Source organism: Camarhynchus parvulus, chromosome Z (genome assembly GCF_901933205.1).
Source record: "Camarhynchus parvulus chromosome Z, STF_HiC, whole genome shotgun sequence".
Taxonomy (NCBI): domain Eukaryota; kingdom Metazoa; phylum Chordata; class Aves; order Passeriformes; family Thraupidae; genus Camarhynchus; species Camarhynchus parvulus.
The window spans coordinates 24,635,434-24,658,427 of NC_044601.1; the positions used below are offsets into that span (position 1 = coordinate 24,635,434).

The 22,994-nt window shown below is 38.4% G+C and overlaps 1 protein-coding gene across 1 annotated transcript; it reads right to left on the reverse strand.

The window, feature by feature from the left end:
- Window positions 1–42: 42 nt before the first annotated feature.
- On the reverse strand, window positions 43–22,944 carry ARSK (arylsulfatase family member K). Its single transcript, XM_030968467.1, has 9 exons — window positions 22,607–22,944; window positions 18,438–18,567; window positions 16,309–16,468; window positions 13,490–13,772; window positions 9,902–10,073; window positions 7,791–8,015; window positions 4,782–5,006; window positions 4,440–4,700; window positions 43–1,721 (listed from the first exon to the last, which is right to left on the reverse strand). The coding sequence occupies exons 1-9, from the start codon at window positions 22,760–22,762 to the stop codon at window positions 1,690–1,692; spliced, it is 1,644 nt and encodes a 547-aa protein (XP_030824327.1). The 5' UTR covers window positions 22,763–22,944; the 3' UTR covers window positions 43–1,689.
- Window positions 22,945–22,994: the final 50 nt, after the last annotated feature.

Sequence of the window (22,994 nt, forward strand, 5' to 3'; positions counted from 1 at the left end):
TTTCTAAATAAAACTTTTCTAGGCTTTTAAGTAGCACTCCGGATATAATCTGGTTAAGAGAGCAAGTTTCTATGCATTTGTGTGGAGAATAATCCTTTCCCAATATGTATTTGTGTAACTAAAACAAGCTTTTCTTCAGACCTTATTGAAGAACCCTGCCAATCATTACTAGAAATGAGATAAGCAAGATGGGTGCATCTACTTGATGAATGCCACTGGGAGAGGATGCCAGTAGTTCACTGATTTGTGATTAGAGTTACTCAGCAATTCATAATAGAAGAGGCAACTTGGAGGATTTTACTTAGATTTTCTTCATAATCACCTGGTATTCCCTGAACATAATCTTCATAATCTTTACAGCATACTTTCCTGTGAATTCATGTATCTATGACATGATATTTTAAGACTTAGGATTCTAACTACTTCTCATAACTATATCTTATTCACAGTTTGTATGAAATAGAAGAAAAAATATTTTATATATCACCCTCTGATTAATCTTTACTGCAGTGTTTGTCAAAAAATCTTGCATTTTACAGATGATTTTTTTGGTTTACAACAAAGGGAAATATTGTCTATAAGCATGGCACACACACACCAATTCTGCAACATGAGGTGGTGTTTATACTGTAAGTGGGTCAGGATGCTCAGACAATGGCAAAGGGGATATTTGCACTTTTCTGGTAATTTTTATTATTATTACAGAAATAAAAATTTATAATTCTGAAGAAAAGTATGGCTGTTCGTTGTAAATAAATCCTTTAGCCATCCTATATATGCTGTTACTCACTACATTTCATTAAATCTCAGAGTTTCTCTAGGTTTCCAGTAAGGAGCTGCTCTAAAAACAATAAGGGTATATATACACATAGATTTACTGTTTACAAGGAATTGTGTAAAAATACCAGCTTTCCATGGCTCAATGCCTCCATAGAATTTTCAGTATTACATAAGCCTGAAGACCTAAGGATAGTTCAATCTGTAAGATTAAAGATGTTTTATGGAGAGGTTTATTGCTTCCAATTTTAATTTTAACCTTCTAGCTTCAGTAAGAGAGAGGAATTAAAGGTAATGTGACTTCACAAAAGCTGAAACAAGTACCTATGTTTAGCAAAAGCTATAAAACAACATTTGACAGGAAGGTACTTCAGAAAGACACACGTTATCTTTCACTTTGAAATCTAATAAAACAGAAGAGGAAAAAAAATAGTGAAAAATCCGTTTGAAAGATGATACTGCTATCCTGGTTTTCTAAACTTATTTAAATCAACAATATGCTTTATTCTCGTTGCTAGTGGCTTATAACACAACTGTGAGGATAAGCTTTGACACACTTCCTCACATTTCAAAGGCTTATTCTTAGAAATGCCTGAGCAATCTGAGACTAGAATGATAATGTGTGTTTTCTTTATGGGCTCACAAGTTACGAAATTATATTATTACGAAAGGACCAGATGACCTTGGAGGGGCAACAATTGATTGAAACCATGGTGCCATAGTCAGGACTTAGGTTACTTCAGCCCTTTTGCCATGCCCTGGTTTCCTGGAGGCAATGGGGCCCATGTGACAAAGCAGGGAAAAAGAATCTTTGGTCAGAGACTTGCCAGACTCCTGAAGAGGGCTTTAACTTAGATTTTTTGAGAAAGGGTGTCTGTCCATCCCAATCCAGCCAGTCAAATATCAACACCTTTAATGGATGCCCAGAAGAGCATCAACATCTCCTGTAAAAGAAAATCACATTCAGTATTTTTAGAAGTGTTATGTTTGAAAATAGTACTCAAGGAGACACACATTTAGGACCCTGTATTCCTTTACAGTGTCTACAACTAGAAATCCCTGCTAAGAGTCTAAAAGAAGACCAAGAAAATAAAAGCACAAGGAAATAATTCTAGTCTTGCTTCTAAAGAAACTTCATGGAAAACTGGTAGAACCAAAGAAGGCAGTAAAAAAAAATTACAGAGAATACAATAGCACACAAAGGAAATTCTGTTTTTCTGAATTATTTTATCCCTTCTGTTAATCTAAGTTCCTTACACTTTTTCCTGAAATAAAGGCATCCAATTATTTTTTAATCTTTTCTAGTCCTTTTTACCCATCATCACCATTTCCCAGCTCTGACTCCCATTGTCACAAACTCTGGTCTCCTGGAAAACACAAATCTTTCTAATTATTCCTCAAGACTAACAGATACTTTTGTAAATACCACACTAGCAAGTGCAGCCTTCTGTTTTAATAATTTCTCTTTCATCTTTCCACTTTGTGTTTTTGGAGGATACCTACTCCACATTACAATCAGACTGCAAGACATGTGACCCAGCAGAAGAATGATTTTACCTGGTCTCCTGAACAACAAGAAGCTCTGCTCTGTGACCTGGCCCATTCCTGGGATTTCCTGAATTTTCAAGAAGCCTGTCCCCATGCACTGGGCTTCTCTGGACAGCCTCTGGCACAAGATGCGGTTGCAAGATTTTTTACCTATTTGTTCCACCATTTCAGAGAGTATCACAAATGGCACCCCTGTAAACCTAACATCAGTGAGTCTTAAAAGCTCATTTCTTCAAGGAAAGCACTGTTCACAGAACTGACAAAACACAATTTTCCCTACATTTTAAACATTCATTCATTAAAAAGCACACACACAAAACACATCCAGTTCACCATAATTTTATTTAACTCTATTTTGGACATTGTACTGCATCCTGTCCAGACCTCTGGAAAGTGAGAAAATTTCTATTCTTTTTTCTCTTGAACAAATTTTCATGGGGATATAAATACTTAGTCTAATTATGCAGCCCATTTATTTTGTTTAAGTAATTTCAACCATACGTGAATTCATATTAATAAGAACGATAATGGCATGTGCTACAGGGTTTCAAGATTTTTTAACTCTGTGTGGGAAGTTGCTCACAAAATGAGTGTGGAGCCATCAGAAAATATGTCTCATTTTTACGTTTATTTTTACTGGCTTACTGCTACTACTGAGCATTTAATAATAGATTCCAGAAAACATTTTATGTATGAAGTATAATGTCATTCTGAACTGATACTATAGCAGCAATGATGGTGACGAAGAATTAGCAAACCTAAGCACTGCTGTAATTACATATTCTCATAAGTGGAAGAGCTGTTACCTAAATCTTACCTTCTTCCAAAACTACTTTCTTTTTGTCAGGTCACTGGAAAAATGGGAAACAGTATTTTTCTGATAACTCTTTCTGCAAGCTTCAATTGTGTCTCCACTGTGTACATTTTAGGTTTCAATTCTCCACTCACTGATGTGCATTAAAGCATTTACTTGCAGAATCTAATAGCATTCAAACAGTTTTTATTTTATGTTATACAAATCACACTGTCATTTTTCAGAGAACTGTTCTGTTCATAGGCTTGGCAAGAAGGCTTTTTCTTTTTAATTTATGATGATGAGCACAGAGGAGCAAGAAATTAGCAGACAGACCTTGAAAACATAGGGAGTCAGTCACACATAAAGTTAAGTACTTGCATGAACCACATGTATGTTCAGACCTGTACTGGTTACCAACTTTTTGATGAAAGTCTATTCAATCTAGACTTACAATACACACAGGAAACTCCACTATAACTGGTACTTTACTTCACTAAGTTTTATAATCCTTGCTTTTCCTTATAAATGGAAGTTCTTATTGAGTTTGAATGCTTAATACTCAGTACTTTTGCAATCAGCTAAATATTACCTACACACAATTAGTATTTGCACATAACCCTTTCCATATACACTCACACTTACAGAATAATAACATCTAAAACTCTAGTTTTAGAGTACTGGCTAAAGTTTTAGCGCTGGTTAGTTATATAAAGTGCTCTTGGCTGTCACAGACATATTTTATGAAAAATCCTTTTGCCAGGATTTTTTCTCCTGAGAAGCCTCAGAGGAAAAGAAAAACAACGATTATCTGCTGCTGCAGAATGCAACAGGTGCATCTTTGATTGGTCTCATGTGGCTGTTTTTAATTAATGGCCAATCACAGCCCAGCTGTCTCAGATTCTCTGGTCAGTCACAAGATTTTATTATCATTCCATTCCTTTCCTTCCTTTCAAGCCTTCTGATGAAGGCTTTCTTTCTTCTATTCCTTTAGTATAGTTTTAATATATCATTTTATTCTATTCTTTTAGTATAGTTTTAATATATCATTTTGTTTTAATATAATATATATCATAAAATAATAAATCAGCCTTCTGAAACGTGGAGTCAATATTTTCATCTCTTCCCTCATCCTGGGACCCCTGCGAACACCACCACACTTGGCTTTCTCACACAAAGCAGTAACAGTTCAGTTATCTTTACTTTCAATACGTTATAGAAGAAAATAATTCTACCATTTGAAATACAGCATAATATTACAAATGCATAATGTTTTTATCCCCATTCATATGAAATCCCCAGGTTGTCTGTATCTACTTACCAAGCCACTTGTCAATTGCATTCTCATACTTTTTTGGGTCCTTTAACCAGTCTTGATGCCACCTAAGGTTTGCAATAACACTTGAGTAATTTTGACCCAAACTTTGTTTCCAACTGATAAACTGTTGTTTGTTATACTCGTGAACAGAAGAAGAAACCTTTGGATAGTTTACTATAGAGCGAAGTATTTTGTCCAAAGAATGTACAGTTACTGGGAATTTTATGGCAAGGTTTGTAAGCTCATCTGGATCAGCAGTAAGGTCTGCAACAAACAAAAGTCAGTTAAGATTCAATTTGCACTAAAGTAAATTAATGAGTCAGTCAAGATATAAAAGCAGCATACCAAAGAGTTGGGGAAGTACTGAAGAGCCATCTGAGTACGTGATGTATTTCCACTTGCCAGTTCTCAGCATATATACAGAGGAATTCACATTGCACCCATGGAACTCACTCAGCACCCATGAGGGCCGAGCTCCTCTGGGTGACTCTTCGCTTTCAGCCTTTTCACGTAGCAGCGGTATAAGAGAATATCCACTGAGATTCTGTGGGACAGGAATTCTTGCTATATCTAAGGTAAGAAACACAAAACCAAAATGCTACTGCAGTTTTCAGTTTTAAAAAAGTCTAACACAATGCAACCAGTGTCTGAATGTTGATAATAAAATGTGCTCTCCTAATTATTATCCCAAAATACATAATAAAAAATACCTTAAGGAACTTCCCAAGGCAAGCTGCCCCGGATCTTGATCAAATATATCACCTATGTATAACTTAACCTTTAACAGAAGTTTGTGGAAAGGGATCACAATAGTCTCCTCTGATGGTTGGTGTTATTTTATTCCTTAATCACAGTTGCAAACATTTCTCTTTTGCTCTGACTATATCAGGCAGAAGAAAAAGAATAACACAGCATGAAAGGACCCTAAAAGCTCCACATCCAACATGTTGTAGCTGTTTATTTCTTGAACAATAATGGTGCTAAGCTCATCTGTAGCATTCTTCACTAGTGAATAATGAAATGCTTCATGAAAGGTGGCCTTTATTATCACCTGTAACTGGTGGGGACACTTGTTTCTCTGGCAGGACTGGAGATAAAGATGATATTTGAAGTGCAGGTACGGAAAACACTGGATGACTCCATAGCCTACTAGACGGCCAATAGGAGATGCTGTAATATCCATAAGTTCTGCAGCATTAACTTATACCACAAGTTTCTCTAGCTCCCAAAGATCAGGTTAAAAGACTGCAAAGGTTTTTCAGAAACATTCTGAAAAACATAGCTGACAATCCCAAGCATGTCCTAAAAACCATGTATGACAGTACTGCTATTTTTAATCACCCCACTATACATTGTTTTTAGTAATTCAAAATTCAAAACTTTCCATTTCACAGAGCACCATGGTAGTATTTAGTCTGTTCTGTGTTGAGTGGTGATACTCTGTGCATATAAATTGCTCATAGGTGACTCTTTCCTTCATCAGCACACGTCTTCCTTTCTGCCCTCTGCCCAGCCAGCATCTGACAAAGTACTAGGAAGACCCACAACATGTAAAGCCAGCAAGCAGCTCTTGATCATGCACGCGCAAAAAAAAAATTGAACAAACACACACTACATTCCGAAAAATGAAAAAGGGATATGGGCTCTTCTGTCATCCTAAACCTGTAATGCTATTACTTGCAGTAACTGGATTTTCTATGTATGAAGAATGTTCCAGCCATTCAGCAGCTCCTGCTTTTCCAATAGAGAGCCAAAAGTATTTCCATACAGAACAACAAAGCTAGTGCTGCCTGGACATTATGCTACATCCTGTTACAAAAAGCAAGAGCTGTTGCAGGTCTGACTGTACATTTGTATCACACAGATTCTGCTGGAATCAAAACATTTGCACTTATTCTCAGAGCCAGTGCAGGAGGCAGTCTTGACCAAAGCATTTGGATGGCATCTTAAAGAGAGATTATTCCCCTGTGACAACCCAAAGCAAAGCAATTAAATTTGTCACAAAAACAGACTTGAAATCTGTTTCCTCACTAGTCAGCAGCAGCATGCAGACTGAGAACATAATACATGATAGAGATGGCTCTTTAGGTTTTCATTTTCATCATACATGCCTTTTTCACATTCAGAATACCGAGAAGGGGAACTGTCAGAACAGAAGGAATTAATTACGCACAGAAAGTTCTGGGGGAAAAAAGCCCAAATGAAAAACCCGCAGGAGGAAAAGACAGAAGGATGTTAAACCATCTGACCAATTATGTCACTTGGGAAAAAGAAACAAAGAAATAAGAGATTTTTAACTCTTTACATTGGATAACATAACTTATATAAGATCCATATGTAGTACAGATATATATACATAACAATTTGATGTCAAAATTTGGAAGAGAAAGCCACGCAGATTTTATATCCTATTTTTCCCTGCATAACTGGTTCAAAAGTTTTGAGAAGACACAAACAGATAAATAACTTCTGTTTACTTTTTAGAAAATCAACTTAAAACAATATAGAAGTGGATTTTTCACTGATATTTACTGCTAGATGCACAGTTTTATTCATGTTTATTCATGTTCTCCAAGCAATTGCAGTGTACATGTGACACAAGCCTTCCAGACTGGTTTGAAAAAAATATTTCTTCTGATTGGAAGCCTAAAAGATCACAGATAAAGCCTCAAAAGATAACTTTAGCTGATGTTTAATTCCAATTAGAATTGTCTCTTGCATGATTTATCACAGACAACTGTTCAAAAATTCCCTTCTAAATGTAATTTCCATCTAAGTAATTTAAGTTTAGTTCTTTTTATTTTATTCTCTGTCAAATACTGAGTACTTTCATATCTCATAAGGTAAGAATGGATATCCATTATCACACCTTTTTACGTGTGCCCAGATCATTTTTATATTTCCTATACAAAGCTTTCATCACACTTCTTCCACATGACCCTTCATAAAAGACATTCCTTTGCTAAGTTAATGAACCTGTCCCCCTCCTTTCAAGTTTAATCTCATCTCTGGTCGCGCTTACACCGTAATTTCTATAGTGAACTGTTGGGTGTGAAGGCTAGCAAGGACTATTCATATCCAAAATGGGTTTTATTCCTTTTTTTACTAACAAATAACCCTATATATAAGCAGTCAGTGTAATTATGTGGAAGACAGTTACAGTAATAAGGAAGATAATCAGTTTCTTTATTTTTTCATCCATTTTTTACTTTTTCTGTTAAGTCCATATATATGGTCCAAATTATCTCCTGTTGTGTCTCAAAGTCGAAACATCATTCTGACTATTATGATACAAAAGCAGAATAGTAATGGTAACAGGGAAAAAAAATTGTCACCTGAAATTACTTAACTCACCAAGCATAGTAGGATAGATATCCACGAGAGATACTACATTTGGTATTTGTTGCTGTTCTCTTAAACCTGGTCCCATAACTAAAAGAGGAACATGGGAACTTCCCTCATACATGCTCATTTTATAGAACTGACGGTGTTCCATAGCAAGTTCTCCATGATCTGCAGTGAATATAACAATTGTTTTTCCAAGAAGCCCAGTATCTCGCAGAGCTGAAATAATCTCACCTGCAACATCAAAAAGGTACTGAAAAGGATACATTCAAAATATTTCTTCCAAGGTCCGTCCATGCAAAGCAGCATGTAAATTTCAAGGAACCCTCCTAATCCAGTGGAGGAAACTCCTCTTTTGTTGCACATATATTTGTGCAATGAAAACACAACATATACGCCTCTATTTTGGTACGTACATTTGTGCAACAAAGACAGGGCCAAGATCAATGAAGTTGGTAGTTAAGCAAAGCACTTAGGCATCTTAAATATTAAAACTTTAAGGATGACTCATGCCTAAACATACTAGTTAAAAGATCTTATAAAATTACAACTGCAGTGCAGTTATTTTGCAATCCCTTATTTCCTGAACCTGTAAGGATTCCATTGTTTCATTCATAAAATGAGGAGGAGCATTTCTGTGTCTTTTAATTCACTTTGCCAAGCTAATATGGTGTCCTGGTTTAGGTCATATGCCTAAAAAATTAGCTTATTTGATCATGAATTTCTTATTAGGATGCAAACAAATTCTTGTTCATTCATGGTCACTTTTCAAATCAAAAAATAAAATGCTGGAAATTAAGACCAACTTGCATTGTAAATTTTTTATCTGTAGACCTTCCTGCAAACTCTGAAAAATTCTAAATGTACAATTAATTATTTCTTCACAACTTTCACTAATGCGCTTCTAAAGGACATTCCAAATGTAACTTTATTCTTCAGTCATTGTGTAGCAGTTGTTATCCAGTCTACACATTTGAAATCAGCTTCTAAGGAAAACAACTTATGCCCTAAAATGTATCTTTTCTTCCAGCTCAGCTTTTACAGTCTGTCCCCTTCACAAAAGTGTTTCCATTATTTCAGTTAGCACTTAATCAAAGAGATTTAGTTCCTCTTGTACATGGGTATCCTGGGTACAGAGGAAAAGAAGGGTGGAATTTCCAGCACTATTTAATAACATACCACCTATGTCATGGTGGGGGCATGGTTTTCAGCAGGAGACACTTAGGTGTGTTGAAGTTGATTAGTCTTACCTCTATGGTGGAAAAGTGTGAACTGCTCCCTTAACAGTTGCTGAAATCAAGGGAGGCTGTAACTGTTTCTGAAACTCTGACAAGCTGTAACTACTCCTGCAGCAGCAGGAAGATGCTGCTGCCATCACGGCTGCTAGTGCTTCCCCACTGCTGCCACTGTCAAGGCCAGCACTTACAGAACTCTTTATTTGGATTAATTAGCTCTCCAGGCTTTGCTTTGCTCCTGTTTTCCACTGTTTCCTCCAGGCTGGAGAAAGGATAACAAATTGCAGAAACTATTTTGCCTCATTGCTTTCATTTTTCTGAGCTGCAGGATCCAGTGGGGAGGAGATGGAGATGACAGGTGCCATCTTGCCTTTGTCTGGAAAAACCACACTAGGTACTCTCTGGGGGGTGTTTTTGCTTTTTTGTTGGTGAACACTCTTCCTGTGGGTGGAGCACTCTCCTCTTGTGTCCTCTTTTATTTATATTGTCTTTATTGCGAGTTTTTTGGTAAAATTGTTGCTCCCACTTCTGGCCTCTCCGAGTATTTCCTGTGCTGGGAAGGGGGTGGAGGAGGAGGGGCAGCTTGCATGGGTTAATTTTCCCATTGGGTTTTAAACCAGTGCAATGGGTCATGCCATATTTTGCTGCAGTCACAGGATTTTTACAGAGCTTCTAACTGCTGGCTGTGATTACTTTTCAGAGTGCTCCCAACTCAACTAAAATGGTATCCTCTCATTTATCATATAGACTGAATGAGCATCTTCCAACACCCAGACGTGAATTGTGGTGTTTTTTCTATTTTTTTCTTCCAAAGATCAGCCCTATCAACACTTTCTTTAAAAAATCAGAACTAGAAAACCCATTGTGTAATAAGACATTACTTACCCAGCATGGCATCTGTCTCTGCACACATAGCATAATAAAATGCTCTAATATTTCTCACTTCTTCCTTTGTAAACTCTCCTGTGCAATTCTTGGTGTACGATGTGTAATAGTCTACAGGATGCATCTCTGAAAGAGAAGACCACTTAGGTATTTTAACAGCTTCATAATTTACCTAAAAAATAAGAGAAAATTAACATTACTTTAGCAACTGAATTAAACAAGTTTTTTAACACAGATTTATTTTTAAAAAGTATAGCATAAATTCATAGTTCTCAATTTATGGCCCAGGAAACAGTAGCTGCTTATTTGTTACACCATGCAGCTACCTCCTCCATACTTCCCCACAGTTCCACAGGTAATTTTTTTTTTTTAACCTATGAAAATCAACTAGAAACTAAGGCTAGGAGCCACAAATATGTGCTTCACCAACTGCTGTATATTTTTAAGAGAGATATCACAGAACACTCTTCTAGAGTAGGTACAGAATATTGGCAGAGAGTCTTTGTAATTATAGAATAAGTATGAACCTATGGATATAAAAGATTGTGTGTTATGTGGGACTAGAGAACAACATGGAAAACCATGTAGTCTGGGAAAGCCTCCAGGACAGTGATGACAAGTCTTGGCATCGTAATAAAAAGAACTCACTACATTAATCCAATTTTCTAATACTTTCTACATGTTTCTACATAGGTCAATCTATTTAGTTATAAAGAAATGTAACATCAGTATGAAACCAAAAAGCCAATCTATTTGTATATTCAAACTGTGCATAGTCACAGATACTGTCTGCTTCAGTACTAGCTCTAGAGTCTTGAAATTTGACATACACATTTAGCCTTGGCTCTCATACTTGTAAATATTCTCTTAAATAAAAGGGAACTTGAGGCAATTTCCTCTTGTACTTTCACTTGTTACTTGGAGGAAAAGCCAGCCAGCTAAACAAGCTGATAAATCTGCAAGAGCTCTACTACCCACAAAAGTAAAACCTGGCTTTGTAACAGTCAAATAGACACAACAAAATATAAGTTTCCTTAGGATCTATAGAAAAAACCCTGCCAGAAAAAGTCATTAAGATAAAATAATAATGCTTTGGTCATTTTCTTGCTCCTCAAGGTCCTTGGCTACATTTTGGAGTTACATTTTGGACTTTGCAAATGGTACTTATCAGCCGCTTAAGATAAGAGAGCAAAAAGTGTCCCTTTCCATCCATGATTCTTTTCTACAGGACTTCAGCCTAGTTTTAAATATTCACAAAGCCACAATCCCTTTGTCTGTCTATGGTAATGTCCTGGGTAACCCAAAATGTTACTGTACTACATATCTATTTGTGCCATAAGATTGTTACTGTGCCTTTAAGACCTGAAGTATGGCTGGAACAAGAACTGCAGGGCAGCCAGGAGGTTCCAGTTTCTTTAAAAGGTCAAGAAACCCAAGCTGACTTCCTCTTCTGCTGAAGGAGGAGACACTGCTTCAGAGGAGCCTGATATGGGTGAATTTCTGGGCTTCCAACTGTAGCAACTTGGAAGAACTGCATTTAGTGAACAGAAACTGTATTTCCAGTTATCTTTGCAAACTCTAGGCAGTGAAGCTTGATCAGGGGGTTGGGCCACCCCACATCAGTGTCCAGAGACCAGTTTCCCCTGCTCCCTTCTCTAGCACACCAGCAGATCAGAAGGCACCAGCACCAACACCAGTGGAATCCGGTGGGTGCAAGAGGAAGCAGCAAACAGCGGTGCTGACCCCACATGTGCCAGAACTTCCCATCTGCCACTAGACCTTCGTAAGCTTCAGCCTTCCCAGGAGGGGTTGCTGCCATCCATTCCCTTTGTTTCTTGGAGTGCATGGTGGCAGGTGCCACCCTGGAAAGAGCCTGATGCCACTTTCCCTTTACCCCCTGCAGGCAGTCAGCAGCGGGGGGCTGTCAGATTAGAAGGGGGCTGCACCCCACCAGTTTGGGATCTCTTTGTTCCTGTGGAGCTCCTGTGATTCAGCAAGTTTGTATCCAGTGATTATTCACTGCTATTTTTTGCATGTTGCTGTTTCACTTGTTAGTAAATTTATATTTTCACTTGTATCTATTGGTATTGGTTCCTTATTGGTGGAAAGGGATTGGTTGAAACTAAGGGGAGGAGCTCATTTCAGAATGTCTACCTCTTTGAATTGTCTTACCAAGACACATATTTCACAACTAGGAAAGAAGCCACATGCCCTGAAAAATGACAACTTGTGCGAAACCTAGAGGACCATCTGGTTGACAACACAGTGTTTCACAAACATACTGTGTTGATACTCTGATCTGTATTACAGCCCAAATAAACAGGACATTTAATTCAGTTCTTCACTTGTGTGATCAAACTTCTTCATGAGATTGCCTCTGTGATTTTAAAAGACTGCTTCTTCCATGACCAAAAAGGAGCTACACTGCAGAAGAACTGGCCAATGGTCAGTAAATGGTAATATGTAGCCCACACAATGCAGTATGTATACATAGGGGTGGGAAGGAGCCCAGCAAACTGTGCAGTTAAGGTACTCTGACTGGATAAAAGATGACAAAAATTTGTCAAAGATGCTATAACTGTTTGTGACTCAAAAAAAGCACCTATGCTTCCCAAGATACATCTAACCTAGCAATCAGCACCCAGCAAGTTTTCCTTAATAACTAAGACAGATCTTCCTCTCCCTACAAACTTCTCACCGTTCCCAGAAGAGCCCACAACCCTCACTATGATGAAAAAAAATCGCATCTCTCAACCTTCATTTGTAAATCCTTTTTTTCTAGGTATTTGTATTTTTGGTACACCTAGATAAAGAGGTTTAGCAGTTCTGTCATGGAAAAGGCCACAAGTTACATAAATTGCATACGGAGGGGTTTTTTGAAGTATAAAGTCTTATCAACCTAATTCTAATTCTGCAGCTGCAGAGAATAGTAATGCCTTTCTGCAATTAAATCTATTGTAGTAAATTTGTATTTTATGGCAGTTAATGTCAACTGGAAACTATACAAGACTGAAAGAAGTATCTCTTCTTTGGAATGGAGTGCTATATCCTAGTTTTACACATACAGACATAAGGACACCTTCTTGAAGGACACCTGCTTGAAAACCTACAGTAGCACAGAAGAAGTTAACAGAAAAGGAAGACTTCGCTGTGTCTTATGTTGTTTTATGTTCTAGGTCCATACTGCAGAAAAAGTCAATCTTTCACTGTAAAACTCAGACAAAATTATTACATATAGTATCATTTCTAACAAGCAAAATACACAATGTTCATAGCAATGAGCTTCAGACCATTACTAAAATTCATTTACAGCTAAGAAGAGCAACAATCTCATTTTTATTAATGTGTTCTAGCTATTGAACACTATACTTATTGATTCAATGACTACTGCTAACAAACCTTTTCCCACAACAGAGACAAATTTGTCACTTCTATTTTCTTAGCCTTTAATCAGAAATCGAATATCTCATTCAAGTATTTTCTTACTGTGTAGTGAAATATCAAAACTATCTTGAAAAACCAGGAATAAAATATTGTATTAAAATACAGTTATTAATAAATTAGTATTTAAATTTTATATTTACATACCTTTTCAAGCCAATAGGGAGATGTTAAAAATGTAGAGGATCCAAAATTTTCTCCTGCATAGGGTGATGGATACGGGTGTGGTAAATTTAGTCCCAAGTACAGAATAAATGGTTGAGTAAAGTTAACAGCTTCTTCCTTTATCCAATTTACTGCTTTATCGACATTTTGCCAATCTTTTTCCATTACTCTAAACTGCTTCCTATGGCCTGTAAGTTTCACCATGGGTCTTCCTTCTTGTCGGAGCAGGAAGTTAACATCCCTAGTCCAAGCTTCCACACGGTTACTGAAAATACATACACAAGTCACACACTCAACAGAAAATGTTTTCTTTGCTTTTCCTCCAAGCAAAAAGGATTATGAATTCCTTGAAGAACTTCAGGAATTGCAACTTTCAGTTGCAATCTATTTGCAATACCTGCAAAAAGAATTGTTATTCAATTGAGCAATAATGATTGTGCATATATTTTATAATCAGACCTTCAGCCTTTTTATGCCTGCTTCTGAATCTTCTTTCTTATTTATTACCCATTTATGTCAGAATGGCTCTTCTCACATCTACAAAATAATACTTAGAAATACCATTCCATCTTGTGAACCTCTCTCCACATTTTGGCACAGATTCACACACTATTTATTTGTAAACTGCGCCTGAGATTTTTATGTGAAAGAGTATAGTGGGAAATAACTTTACTGGTGAGGCTGCCTTTAGAAACAACACTCTGGATGTGGCTTGTACTATTAATTCATTTAGACAAAAATCTGTAAGAATTATTTCTCTTGTATAAATCCTATCAAACAAGAATAGAAAAGAGTGTAAAGAAAGCAAGAAGGAGGGGAAAACGGCAACATTTTAATGATAAAATATTTTTGAACAGATTTTCTAATGTCATGGCAATTGTTGTCTCTCTAAAACACTAAAAAAAAATCTGAGCTGCAAATATCCTTGTTTCTTTGCTAGAGTGAATGATGGTGGACATTGGTAAGAGGCAGACTACCTAAGACCCTGACTAATCTTCATCTTGTTCATGGCAATTTCAATATAACCAAGAAATTACAAAGGAAAGTATAAAACTGCTCAAAGTTTGATCACATGCTTTTATCAAAACACAACATTATTACTGTTTAAAGAGCACCTAACTAGTTTTATCTCCAAAGGAATTTTACCAATGCACTTTAACTTCTAGAAAAGCTATCTGTAACAATTTTTTTATTCTTTTAACTTCTTGTTTAGGCTCACACTTTCAACCTACACAGGCTTAAATAAATTACTTAGAACAATATAGGGTATCTGGTTTACAGAGAAAGCATGTTTCATAAACATTAAAATGAAATTCTGATAAAGGTGTGTGTGGGTGTGTCAAATTGCACCTAATGTCATAATACTGATTTATACAGAAAAAAAATACTATGTAGGCCATAGGCCAGTCTGATTATCCAGTCAGACTGAGATTAGAATCAAGTTTAAAGAACCAAATCCACTCATAACTAAAAAGGAAGCATTAAATAACTCTAGCCTGTTTGTCATTAAAGAAAAAGCTTCTCTTTATTATTATTTTAACAACAGACATCATTATCAGTCAGTGAGATAGAGCATGTTCATAAAAACAACACGGAATGAAGATTCCCCAGCAGCCCATGGAGAAGATGGTGAGGAAGGCTGTACCCTTGCAGTCCATGGAACAGATATCCATTTGCAGCCCACGAAGTCCCCCACACCAAAGCAAATGGATATGCAAAGAAGGCTGTGATCCTGTGAAAAGCCTGCACTGGACTTCCAGCAGGACCTGTGGACCTGCAGGGAAAGGAATACAGGCTGGAGCAGGTTTACTGGCAGGACATGTCACCCCCTGGGAAACCCACACTGGAGCAGTTTGTTCCTGAAAGAGCACATCCTGTGGAAGGAACCCATGCTGGAGCACTTTGTAAAAGAACATAAGCCGATGGGAAGGACTCACTTTGGAGAAATTATTTGGGGTGGGACCCCACACTGAAGCAGAAGAAGGTAAGGAGTTCTCCCCTCACGAGGAGTGAGTAGCAGAGACAATGTGTCATGAACTGACCACAGTCCTGTGAGTAGATGTGGTAGAGAATTTGGAAGTTAAGCCTGGGTAGAAGGGTGATGGAAAAGTGTTTTAAGATTTGGGTTTACTTCTCGTTGCCTTACTCTGGCTTCTAATAAGCAATAAAATAAATTAATTTTCCTAAGTTAAGTCTGTTTTGTTGCATACCTGAGTGATCTCTCTCAGTCCTTATCTTCACCATTGAGTCATTGTTTTTTCTCCTTCCTGCTCACTGGAGGAGGTGGAGTCACAGAACAGTTTGTTCTATCATGGTGACCCTGGTCCCACCACAATGGCACAAGTCTTTGAACACTTATGGCCTTCAAAAAAAACCCTCAAAACCTCTGACATTTTGTGACACTAGGCTTAATATTTAATTATTATAGGTATGGGGTTTTGTTCTGCTTTTCCTATACTGTTAGTACTATTAGGAAGTCAGGAAGTCTTAAGGCAAGGCAAAAACAGCTTATGAATTTCACTTAGGGAGCAATAATACCAGTATTAGAAAATAACCATTCATGTTGGGCAAAACCAGTTTCTGTATTACCTTCCAACTACAGGTAAAAAACAAAGTACAGCTGCAAGAGATATGCTTGCTTCTCCATGAAGTTGCAGGACAGATCTCTGCTAGGCACCTAACACAATTTCTTTTAAGTTAAAGCTACTATCATTTCACCTGGAGACTGAAACCACATGACAGCACACTACATGATTTGTTTACTGCAGCCCATTTCACAGCAGGAGAATCTACCTGATTACCTTACTGAATGATGTCCAGAAGTAAAGTCCAATTTCCCAAACTTCTGTGTATGGTAGCCATGCTTCTCCATGAGATCCATCCATGTTACATAATCTGGGTTTAGACCTTTGAAGTTATTCCAAGATTCTGTTATATGAGTGAAAAGACCACTCCACATAGCTGGGGAAAAAAATGATGAGTGATTAGTACTCCCTACCTATAAGGTTGGGAAGGGATTAATCTTCTCATTATTACAGAGGTAAAAAGTCCAAACTGTGATACAATAGAACAAGGAATACAAAGTATTACTCTTCCAAATCTTATTGCATAGTCAATACATGTATCAAAATTTACTCAAATAATCCCCAGAATTGCAGAAGAATGTCCTATCTTTCCAGGTGCTATGCAATCATTAAATCAAGTTCTAGTTAGACCAGAAAATATTCTTCTTGATTTCTGAAAGAAAATGGCATGGTAGTAGAGATCCTGATAAAACAATCCTATATTTACATGTGTTTCAGAATATAAGTTACCCTTACTACAGTTAGATTTAATGTGAGTTTAAAGTTAAGTATATTTGTGGAGAGAATTACAATACAGTATTCTCATAAATACAATATGCCCTCAATTTTATTCTTTTTAGGCAATCTACTTCACTATCACTTGCAGAAACAAAGTGAGAATATTAAAGAAGATACCAAGAAGAAAGGAAACCAAGGCAAGAGTTGCAAAGGAACTATGAGGGAAGATTTTTTAAGTGAATTCCTATTCCTTTGCAGCTTATAAAGAATCATTCACTCTTTGCAGTGCTAATTTAGAGTTAAAGGTAGTTCCTAAACAGAACTAAATTCATTTCACAAGCAATAGAAATATCCTGTAAGCAAAGTGCATCAGCCCCATATGGCAATACCGGTCCTTTCCCAACTCCAAAGCCCTCTTTCCCATTATGTCTTCAGGTATCATTCCTGACACCTCCACAACAGATGTACCCTCAGTTCCTTGCAGGTATCCAAGCTCCTGGCTAACCAAAAGATGTCCTGCTGGTTCAGAGCCCCACATATGAGGTCAGTAGTTACAGCTACCTATAACATTACACACAAGTGATGAATTGTTTAATTCATTATGCACTTTCTCACAGGAGTACTAACCTGTCATTTGCACAAACTTCTTAAAATTAAATAATATTAAGTATTGTTCTTAGCAAAAAAAAAAAAAATGGCTGAATGACTCAAGCATCAAGAAAAAGAAAGGAAGGCTGACCACTTGTTCATGTAACATCATCCACTTAAAATGTGACCATGAGAAAAAAGAATGGGGACTAGGTAATCAATAAAGAGAATATTAAAAATGTAACCCTATATATGACAAAAGTAGACTGCCTTTGTCTGCTGCTTCTTTCAGTGTATGCTTTGAGAGTGAAGGGGGACCTTTCTATAGCTAGATCAAGGAGGATTTACATTTTATACAGATTAAGGAGGGTTTTTGCAACAACTGAAAAAGGTAGAAATGTTTTAAGATGTAACCTTTGATTGAGGAATACAGTTTCCTTCTATCTTCCTAGCAAATTCTGCAACTGTGAAATTGAACACAGAACAAGAATCACATTAAGTAAAGAAAAACATGGAAGTATTCAATTAAAGCTACTGAAAGATGCGTCATGTATCTAGAAGACTGTGGCAACTGCTACCACTTTATTCAGCTATTATTATTTATTTCTCTTTGCTGAATACAGGAAAGATATTTATTAACTTCGTATTGGGAAGAGAGAGTAGTTCTGAGTGTAGTTTCAGCACTGCAGAACAAATCGATGATTTCTCTACAAATCCAGAAGACTTTTTAAAAATATGAAGCTTCAGTGGAGTTTGTAAAAAGATTTGGGAGCTTACACTTAACTGAAAAAGGAGAAACAAAAGAAAAACAAAAGAATAAAGGAGGAAACATAAGAAACAGAATAGATAAACAGATGAAAGAGAAGAATACCATAAGAATTCAAACACAGGCTAAAAAAAAAGGATCTTATTGAAAAACAAAACAAATCCCTCCCCATTAAAAAACTTCAAATTCCCCATCATTACCACAAATTTAAATTGACATATGCAAGCATTTATCTGGTGTTTTGCTTGGTTTTTGCTTGTATCTTTGGTTTTACCTGCACGGGAAGGACAACAAATTGGAGAATTGGTGTAGGCATTAAGAAAAACAGTGCCATGTCTTTTCATAAAATTTATGGAAGGTAAATCTACAGTGTGATTTCCAGGCAAAAATGTCAAGCGTCCATCCTGCAATGAGACAAAAGCAACACATAAACAGCATTAATGCAAACTGTCGGCTGCATTAATTCATGTATTTGTTATTGTGGACTGGTGTTGCTCAAATGCTGCCAATTCTATGCAGGTTTGGAAAACAGCCTTGAGAAGCTCTAGATAGAACAATATAAAAAGGATCACTTTTGAAAAAGTGAAATGGAAATAATAACTGGGCTTCTTTATAGTAAAATTAATTCCACTGTATCACTACACATATTCCAAGCTCCAGTTCTGCAGGGGTGGGGTTGTACCATGACACATTCAATGGGAATAGGTGCAGTGAACGATAAAAAGGAGTAAGGCTGGATCCCAATGTAGATAGATGTATGCACTAGCACATATTTCTGTGAAATCATCACTGATTCCTCATCCTTTCTAAAGGTTTATCCATACCACTTCTCTGTGAACTTATTTGAAACTATGGACTGGAAAAGGGATCAGAAAGCTAAAGAAAGGCTATTCTCCCACAGAAATCCCACCCACAATGGTTCCCTTTTGATACTTCCATAATGCTAATTTTGATGCTATCATAATGCTTATTTCATTTTAATAACTTATTTGTTTAGACAGATTTTTCAATCAGTAACTTAAAAAAGATTAAACATTTTGAATAGGTAATTTTACAGTAAAATATTATTATCACACAAAACCAGGTTTCATGCACATTTCACATCACTGTGTTTTATCTGTCACTTTTATTCCCTTCCTTGGTTGAATAAGATGTGCCAACACAGCCCCAGCCTAACTGGCTCTTCAGTGAACAGATAGGCAACAGAGCATCTGCAGTTTTAACTGCAGAAAAATGTAATTCCCGGCATTTGCTTTCTGGCAGAAATACTCTTGGATAACCCGGCATTGTAGAGAGTCACTTCATTCGGCACCAGCAAACTAACTGCAAACTAACTGCAGCATCCCAGCCTCTGAACTCAGCTCATATCAGAACATGCTAAATGAGCAATCACCTAATCATAAATGGCATCTTGAACGAGCACTCACTACAACAAACTGGAAATAAAGCTGTAACACACAGTAAGAACTTGAACAAAACTTTGGACTGAAAGTGCTCTTTAGAAAGTCGTCCTGGTTCCAGCCAGGATAGGGTTCATTTTTGCAGCAGCCAGGAGGGGACAAGGCTAAGACATGGAGGTTATTGTGTACCACACGTCATTTTCCAGGAACAGGGGAAGGGGTCCCTTCCAGGCCAGAGTAGCGCGGCAGCCAACAGGTACTGTCGGGCTCTGCATAGTATAGTGGCGAGCATTCAAATGTGAATTGCTCACCTCTCTTGTACATTTTTGTTATTAATGTTATTGCTGTTACTGTTCTAGTAAATTGTTCTAGTTCTGCTGTTTCTAGTAAATCATTCTGACCCCAATCCATGACCTTTATCTTTTGTGTCTCCAATTCTCTGCTCCAGCCTGCCGCAGAGGAATGGGAGGGGGACAGAGAAGCAAGCAAGTGGTACGTGGTTTGGAGTGATTTCAGTGGGAACACTAAATTGGAGAATACTACTCCTAAACCATGACAAAAGTACTCAACTGCTGTGCAGTCCTGTCAACAACATGCTATTAAATTTCTCCAACAAAGTCTTGTTTGAACAGCTGGAGAGAAGAGTTCCTTACATTGATACTTTGATACCATATTCAATGACACAGCAGCAAAATAACTCTATATTCTTGGCGTCACAGTACACTTGGGGTACTGTGACATGATTATTGTTTCTACAGATGACAGGGTACTCAGTGAAAGTAGTAAGTGTCATGAATTGGCTGAGAAGGTGGAAGCTCAGCAGCTATTTCAGGAAATCCATCCCCTAAGAACTGTGTAGGATTTCCAGGTTTTGAAATACCTATGGAAATAAAATTACTTTAACACAAACAAGCACCTTTCATCCAGAAACCTGAGCTGCATTGCAGCAAAGCCTGTCATGCATCACACAGTAAATTTCAAGTAGCAATTCAGGAGCTGAATTGCCTACTAGCACATTTCAGCAGGAAACCCTTGGAATAGCACAATGCCTGGTGTGACACAGCAGCAGAAAGCTAGCTGCTCAAGCAAGAGGTCACTGTTCTGCAGGCCAAACACAATCCAGCATTACTGTGAAGAAAATTCTTGTCCCACTTGGCAAAATACCTGTGATTCCTTCACAGGCAGTGTGACCCACAACAAAGGCAGGCATACTTTCTAATAAAAACCCAGACCTTTTAACAGCTTGCAAGACTTAAGCTTTTTTCCAGAAAAACTGTTAGTTTCAACAGTACCCCATCCTTCCTAATCTCTACTAGTGATGTAATCAAAATGGTTCATCTATTTCTATCTTCAAACCAATCTCAGAAAAAAAGCTTACAACACATTTCTTTTACTCTTCTTTGTATGCACTATGCAAAGATGACACTTTTCAAAAATAGCGCCTTGTTCTTAAGTGTTTCCATAGGAATTCCACAAAAAATGGGTTTTATCTTTTTCTTTGTTAAGGGTTACCTCATTAATCATTTTAATACAGTTTACAACAATCTTCCTGCTTAAAGGAGATACAAAAAAGTTCACCTGAAGTTTGTCTGCAGCTGCTGCTAGCCTCTGGATATAAAATGGACATTGACTAACCCTCACAATCTTAAATACTGTAATTTTAACTATTGGTAAATAGACTTCTAGTAAAAGCTGAAAATTTGGAGAAAAAAATCTCATATTATTTTGGACTATTAAGAGAGACGATTTACTGAAAATAAAACTAATAGAGAATAGAGTCAAAGGAAGAAATATCAATAAGGAGTATTACATAAATAAAAAAGGAGCTATTTATTTATCTTTGAAATCACAATGAATGTGTTTAAAGACAGGGTTTGAAAAAAGATAACACATGTTTACCAAATAAATAGGAAAAAATCATCCCAAGAAAAACAGGCAGCAGACAAGAAGCCAACTGCTTTTGTCAGTGCAGTCAAGGAGGGAAGCCCAAGAAGGCTAGGGATCAAACTTCCTCAATGACTAAAGAGAGGTGATGAAACATGAAAGCACCTGGAGCTTAACACCACGGAGCTTGTTTGATACTACAACAAGGTGACTTCAGATGAGTTAGAGAAACCAAGGCTCCCCAGAGTAAAACACATCAAAGCATTTTTAGTGTGCTGGTGAAAACAGTGAGAAAACTGTGAAGATACATGCAAGGATTAGTATTTTTGAGTGGGAAAATTTCTGTGTCTGAAGGGTAAACCAAATATACTAATAAATCACTGCGACGAAGCTGCTAGATGCCTACTGCTAGAGATACATGTCTGACAAGTTTACTGTGTTATACCTTATAAGAGCCTCAATAAACCCGTATTTGGTACCCAGTAAGTCAGTAATTTCATCTGTGATTCTAGAAATTCGCTATCCCATTTGTTGTGGAGACTTAACAGCCATAGGACTTACAATGGGAATGGTAACAGGGTTTAGCGACCTTGCTTGCCATTAGGCTTTTCAAGCGAACCGAAGAGCATTGACTCTACACACTAGCCCTGCTCCAGGGGCGGCCGCCCTGCCACGGAGTCCTGCTGGCACGCCCCCTTCCCGGGCGACAAGCTCTATCACCCCAGACCGTGGGAGCCACCTGCGCAGAGGTTTTCGGCTGCTGGGAAGCCCCTGATGCGAGCAAGGCGCATCCTTCGGGGAAGCGGGCCGCGTTTGGTTCGGAACACTGGGGGGAACACTAGGGTGAACACTCGGGGTGCGGGTGTGCGGGCCCGCTCCTACTACCGCTGCTGTTGCAGTCCCTGCCGCTGCCCCTGCTGCCGCCGCTACTGCTGCTGCTGCTGCTGCTGCAGCCCCTGCCGAGCCGCGGGCGCCCCGCGCAGTAAACTCGCGCTTGCGCATGCCCGTGCCTCTGGCCTAGGTAATGCGTCCATACGGCGGCGGTGTCTCATCCCCGCTAGTTCCGTCCAGGCCACCGCCGAGGCTGTGCCACCGCCGAGGATGTCCCCCCGCCCCGCCCTCACCTGTCAGGGTGTCCTTCCACGCCCCGATCACTCACCAAGGAGTCGCAGGCCACCAACACCACGTTAGATCGGGGCTGGTCCCCGGGGGCGGCGGGCCGCGGCCTTGCTCCCGTCCCGGCGGCCATGAGGAGCAGCGCCACGCCGGCTATCCCCAGCGGCCCGCCGTCTCGCAGCGGCCCGCAGTCTCGCATCGCCCCGACACCGTGGCCCCCAGCTCTCTAACCGAGAAGCAACAGCTCCGAAAACAGATTCCGGAGCTCTAGCCACAGCGAAAGACTTGAACCCACTGCACGCTATCCGCTCACAGCGGCCTACAACTCCCACGGTGCCCAGTGCGGCGGCCTGCAATTCCCAGCGTGCCCTGGGAAACAGGAACTACATCTCCCGCGGTGCCCCAAGAGAAAATGGCGGCTGCCAGGGCGC

Coding starts and splice junctions, on each gene's coding strand:
- ARSK (XM_030968467.1), bottom strand. CDS start 22,762: ATGCGAGACTGCGGGCCGCTGCGAGACGGCGGGCCGCTGGGGATAGCC. Junction 16,469..18,437: donor TTGTTGTCCTTCCCGTGCAG/GTAAAACCAAAG, acceptor TTTTTTCCCCAG/CTATGTGGAGTGGTCTTTTC. Junction 4,701..4,781: donor AGTACTTCCCCAACTCTTTG/GTATGCTGCTTT, acceptor TGTTTGTTGCAG/ACCTTACTGCTGATCCAGAT.